The sequence below is a fragment of the Mercurialis annua genome, linkage group LG6 (genome assembly GCF_937616625.2).
Source record: "Mercurialis annua linkage group LG6, ddMerAnnu1.2, whole genome shotgun sequence".
Taxonomy (NCBI): Eukaryota; Viridiplantae; Streptophyta; class Magnoliopsida; order Malpighiales; family Euphorbiaceae; genus Mercurialis; species Mercurialis annua.
The window spans coordinates 14,293,653-14,300,222 of record NC_065575.1 but is presented as its reverse complement, the minus strand read 5'-3'; the positions used below and the strand labels follow the sequence as shown (position 1 = coordinate 14,300,222).

Sequence of the window (6,570 nt, the reverse complement as noted above, 5' to 3'; positions counted from 1 at the left end):
ACGTCCGACTCACACTGGTGGCAAACCAAAGAAGGTGGTCGTGAAACCGAGAGCTCTCAAGACTGCTACGAATGATGAACCGTTTGACCTCGGTTCTCCTTCTGATCGTCCAACAATTCCAACCCCCGGCGTGCGTCCTTTGATTGAGGAAAATGTTGTACTACCGATCAATGATTCATCTCCTGTCCGGTCTGCTTATGAATCCCAACAACAAAATAGCAATCGGACCAAGATCATCATTCGTATCCGCACTTCATCGTCGACCAAAACTATCAACAAATCTCCTATTGCGACGATCGTTCAAAGCCATCCTTCTTCTACTCCTTCAGCTCAAATGGTATGTTCTTATTTTTATTTTTCAAAATCGCAATCTTTTGCATCAAGTAATTCATCTAACAACTGTTTCCTTCTCGCAGAAGACATCTCTTGAAGAACTAGATGATATCCTAAACTCCGGTGTGGAGAAAGAAGGTTCATTGCAAGAAGATGACACCGCTTCCAATCATAGCGAACAATCCGGTGGATCTGGCGACTCTCTCCTTCTATTCGATGCCAAAATTTAAGTAATCTGTCGCCTGAAGCCAGAAGGACTGAAGGTTTTCGAGAATGATCATGACATGGAGGAGTTGCGATTGGCGGTCTATCTTCTAGCAAAATATTCGAACACCGATCTCATTAATTCCAATGGTCATTCAGCCATAGCTGTTGCTAACAGTGACTTCTCGGCTATTAAAGAAACACTTGAGTCCTGCGGGTCGATACGCTGTTCTTATGAGAGCAAGAAAAAGAAGAAGGAAGAAGCAGATGAAAAAATCGAGCGTCTTCGTGAAGAGGCGAAACGGATGGTCCTTGAGATTGATGCCTCGACCCAGGCGATACAGGAATTGCATGCAAAGATTGAAGAACTTCAAAAAGAGCTGGCAATCAAGGAAGAAGTTCATCTACCAGCAAAAGCTAAATTCACATCGACCGTTTCTGAAGCGAAAACTCTCATTGCCCGCTGATCCACTGTAAAAGATGAGTTGAAAGCTGATCAAGCCAAGTATGATGACGCTTGCAAGGGATATAGTGAGATGAGAAACTTAGTTGGTTATCTTTTTAACGCCGTGTGATCGGCATTATATGAATTTGATAGCATTTCCATTTTTTTCTTTTGCTTTTATGTTGCAACAAACATTTCTTCTGTCTTAGTCAAACAAGTATTATCCTGGATTTGATCAACCATGTGATTAAATGTTTGCAAACTAGATCAGCGTGTTATGTTTGATTTCGTTCTATTCGACTGTTAAAACAGTGAATAAAAAAAATGTTTGCTACTCTTTGATGCCAAGAGGGCCGATCATTGGCTATACAAAATTTATTTCGGCCGACTATTGAAATATAAACTATATTATCGGCCATTTACCAGAAAGAACTGTTCAAATACCCTAATGATTTTGCTGCAAAATAACAGTTGCCGAACAAAAATACTTTATTTATTTCTCGTATGTACATCTTTTATTCGGCTGGACTTCCGAAACACAGATAGTAATTGTTCGGCATTTTTAAGGTCTACTAAAAAGAACAAATTTGATCGGCCATCTGGTGATACTTATGGAATATTGATCCAGCCGATCAAAAGTTTCATATTGTTGCGCTAAAGGATCACTCCATATCGTCTCGGAAAGTTTCCTTATTTAAACCTTCCCAGCAACTAGGAACGTATTTCTTAAGGTATTGACCATTGATTGACCTGTTATGTACATCTTCATATATATCTGCTAAGACATAAGCGCCACTTGACAAGACTTGTATCACGTGAAATGGTCCTTCCAGTTTGGGCTCCATTTTCCAAGACGTTGATCTTTGTGTCCTAACGGTAAAATTGCTTTCCATACTAGATCTCCAATTTTAAAAATCTTCCCCTTGACTCGTTTATTGTACGATCTTTCCACCCTCCTTTTTTGCGCTTCTAAATGATCATGTGCTTCTAATCTTTCTTCATCGAGATCTAATGCCTCTAAGATCATCTTGTCAGCATAATCTTCTTTTGAAACCATGTGTTTCCTCTTTCGTCGGACAGACACAGCGAGCTCCATAGGTAACATTGCACCATACCCATATACTAAACGAAATGGAGATGTGACAGTAGCTGACTTCTGGGATATTCTGTTCCCCCACACGACTTCAGATAAGATCCTATGCCATTGACTTGGATTTTCTTCAATCATTTTGGACAAATAATTCTTTATTGACTTGTTCGTAGCTTCAGCTTGTCCATTTGCTTGGGCATAATATGGTGTAGAATGTATCATTTTAAAACCGTATTCTTGCGAGAAAGCTATAGTGTCCGATCCGGTAAACATAGTTCCTTGATCGGTCGTGATAGTTTCTGGAAGGCCATATCGATGAATCAAAATTTCTTTAAAAAATTTGATTATCTTGTCATGAGTTGGGTATTTCAACGGTTAAACTTCTACCCATTTCGTGAAATAATCTGTTGCAACGATCACAAAGGTATGCCCTTTTGATGACGGCGGGTAGATTTTGCCGATCAAGTCTACTGCTCATCCTCTAAATGGCCATGGCTCGATAATTGAATGTAACACGTCTGCTGGAACGTACTGGACTGGTCCAAACTTCTGACAAGCTTCGCATCCCTTGGCGTACCGAATACAATCTTGTTCCATTTTCGGCCAATAAAAGCCATATTTGTGTATCAACCACCTCATTCTTGGCCCAGCTTTGTGTGCCCCCGAGATACCTTCATGAACTTCAGCCATTACTAACATAGCTTCTTTTGTACCTATACATCTGAGCAATAAACCTTCGCGGCATCGTTTGTACAATTCCTCAACCAAAATCACAGTTGGTGGCCAACATTCTGATCCGCCGATCTGTCGGGTCTGGATGTCTGAACCAGTCGATCAACTCTTTCCTCCAATCGGTTGTTATATCCAGGTGGTATACCGATCTTCGATCATCCGGCACTATGCCCCCTGTATGAAGACAAGGTGTTGTTCTCTCAATGACATCAAAACCTGCCATAACTTTGTATCCGCTTCCATGTTGGGCTAAGTCGTTCGCTTCTTCGTTTTCCGCTCTCTCTATGAACTCTATCCACGTTTCAGAAAACCCTTCTACGAGGTGTTTGGCTTTGTTGCAATATTTAATCAGAACATTTGACTCGCATTTGAATTCGCCAATAACTTGTTTAATAACCAGCAAAGAATCTCCTTTCACTTGAATAGCTCTAGCCCCCTAGCGCGGCCAAGACTTCCAAACCAATGATCAGTGCCTCGTACTCTGATTGATTATTAGTACATTGGAAATGTTAGCGAAAAAGACATTCAAAAAACCAGGTCTCGCGGCGAGACGATTAATATCCCTACGCCTGCTCCCTTGTTAGTTTTAGATTCGTCAAACCATAACTTCCAAGGAATTGGATCAAGGCAAGCGACCTCCTTGATCAGGATATTGGGATTATCGGCCAAAAAGTACGGTATTGCTTGTGCTTTAACGGCTTTTTTTGGAATATATACTAATGTGAATTCTGACATTGCAATAGCCTACTTTCCAAGCCGATTTCGCAAATAAGGTCGAGACAGAATATATTTGATCACATCTGTCTGTGATAAGACATATACAACTACTGGGAGCATGTAGTACCTAAACTTACAGCATGTGAAATAAAGGCATAAACATAGCTTTTCGATAGTAGAATATCTTATTTCGGTATCGGTTAAACTCTTAGTCAGATAATAAACTGATCTTTCGACCCCTTGATCCTCTTGCGCCAACATGCATCCTAACGATTCGTGAGCTGCCAAAATATACAACAATAACGGTTGTCCTGATTTAGGAGGCATCATGACTGGCGGCTTGATTAAAGAAGTCTTGATTTCTTCAAAGACATTTTGTTGCTCTTCTATCCAAACAAATTGAGATATCCCTCCGGCCTTTAGTAGTGTTCTCCAACTTTTCAATCGGCCTGCTGTGTTTGAAATAAACCGTCTTAAAAAATTAATTTGGCCTATTAATCTCTGGAGTTGCTTCTTAGTTTTAGGGGGTTCAGCATTTATGATCGCTTGTGCTTTGTTCTTATCAACTTCTACCCCCCTTTGGTGAACTAGAAAATCAAAGAAGTTGCCAGCTGATACCCCGAACGCGCATTTCAAAGGGTTCATCTTTAAACCATTTTCTCTCATCTTGACAAAGATTTTCTTCAGGTCGATCAAATGTTGTTCACTGGTCTGTGACTTGATGACTACATCATCTATATAAATTTCCAGGCAATCTAAATCGGCAAACATTTTGTTCATCGCTCTCTGGTATCTAGCTCCGGCATTTTTCAGGCCGAACGGCATGACAACCCATTCGTATGCGCCGATCAACCCTGGACAAAGAAATGCTGTCTTGGAGACATCTTTTTCATTGATCGGGACTTGATTGTAACCGGACTGTGCATCAAGGAAACTCAAAATGGTATGTCCGGCCGCGCCATCACTACTAGAAAACTGCATTTTAGCAACGGATTTTTCCGTCGTTAAAGGCTGAAATCCGTCGGTAAATTAAGTTTTCTGTTGGTAAAAGGCTAAAATCCGTCGTTAAATCAAAATATTTCCGTCGGTAATTCTCTATTTTGTAGTAGTGCATCAACCATCATGTCCGCAATGGGCATTGGATATTCGTCTTTTGGCGTGGCTAAATTTAGGTTTCTAAAATCGACACAACCCTCAATTTACCATTCTTTTTCATGACTGGGACAATGTTAGATAGCCACTCTGTATATTTTGTTTCTCTAATAAAACCGGCGGCTTCGAGTCGTCTGATTTCGTCGTGAACTAGCGTCTCAACTTCTTTTGACATTCGTCTTGGAGGCTGCCGAAATGGCTTAAAACCATCCTTTAGCGGTAATTTATGTTCAACAACGGATCGGTCTAACCCTGGCATTTCTTCATATGACCACGCGAAACAATCTTGAAATTCTTGCAATAAAGCAATTAGTTTGTCAACTGTTTCTTTGCCAAACCGATCACTGACGAACATAGGTTTCACTTGTGCTCCCGAACCCATATTAACTTCTACCAGCGTGTCTTGCACCTGAGCAGGAGCGTCGTCCAATTTTCCAGACGCTATTTTTTAAATCTACTATCTGAAGCGCCCCCGTCGGATCTTGTCCTTCATCTTCGTAGATACACTCTACTGATTGCACCGCATAATTTTCAGAGAGTATGCAAACTTCCTCCCTGATCATCTTGTGTTTTCTAATCATTAGACATATGCAGTATGGATGATTGGCCTTTGCCCCCGAGTGTGACTGTTACAGGCCGATCTGAAGTCAAGACGATTCGTGGGGTGTTGTTGCATTTCGCACTCAATGATTGTATGTCCTTTACTTGATCATCATACATCAGTGCTTCTAAACAATTAGAGTCCTCTCCAAACGGGTTCGGATCACCTTGCACAACTTTTACTATTCCATCCTCACGCCACATTATCAACATTTGGTGCATTGTTGATGAAATGCACATATTTGAGTGGATCCAATCTCGAGTGAGCAAAATATTGTAATTGCTCCTCGCGTTGACAACGAAAAATCCTTCTTCAGTTTTGACTCGGCCGATCTTAGTTTTCAGAGTTATATAGCCCTCTGCCGGTGTTTCTCCGCCTGCGAAATCGGTCATATTAACATCAGTTGGCTCTAGCTCATCGCGATTGATTCCCAATTTTTTAAGCATTTTAGCGGGTAATATATTAACTCCAGCTCCGTTGTCAATGAGCACTCTGTTAACTGGGATGCTATTAACAACGGCCTTTATGTATAAGGGCCGAATATGTCTTGTCATCCGTTGTGGTGGTTTGCTGAGAGACACAACAGCTAATTTCTCAGTATTACCTTTTTCGGGTACAACCACATCACCATATAACATGCCTTTTTGCCCGGGTTTATTTCGAAATGATTCGGGCAAAGTCACGACACAAACTCCATGTGGTATTGTAGACACCTATTTTTCGGACAGGTAAAAAGTGATAAGGAACTGAAGCGTCCAATGATGATTTCCAGAGAAATCTGTCCGGATGAAGAGCTTTTGATTTGCTTGCTGGAATCTAAGCAGGCGTAATCTGTGCACAGCTGTAAACTTGGAGGATTAAAACGTAATTTGGCGTGAATAGCCCATAAAAATCCAAAGAGATTGTAATCTAAGTCTAGAAATTGGACTAATTGCCATATTTTAGAAGTTTATGGGCCAATTTGCAAGTTTGACGGACTGGAATTGACCCTGACCAAACCCATAGGACCTTAGTAGTCTTTTTTGATAGTTTTAGGCACCAAAATAGAATTTTTGAACCTTTTTAAATATGTAAAATCCTAATTAAATAATTAAAACCTAATCCTAAATACATCTAGACTTATCACTTAACACTTCTTCAACCCTTAACCAAACTCTAGCTAGGACGAACCTGTAAATACACATAAGCTAACCCTAGACCTAATTAACCAATATAAATACAGCCTTAAGCCAGCCTGGTGGAGGAGGCACACAAACCCTAAAATTTACCGGTAGAATTCGGCCACCTCACACACAC

General features: G+C 40.7%; 1 protein-coding gene across 1 annotated transcript; it reads right to left on the bottom strand.

Moving 5' to 3' along the window:
* Positions 1-1,793: 1,793 nt before the first annotated feature.
* Positions 1,794-2,463, bottom strand: LOC126687628 (uncharacterized). The gene is made up of 2 exons (XM_050382183.1): positions 2,460-2,463; positions 1,794-2,371 (listed from the first exon to the last, which is right to left on the bottom strand). Exons 1-2 carry the CDS (start codon positions 2,461-2,463, stop codon positions 1,794-1,796), a joined length of 582 nt encoding a protein of 193 aa, XP_050238140.1.
* Positions 2,464-6,570: the final 4,107 nt, after the last annotated feature.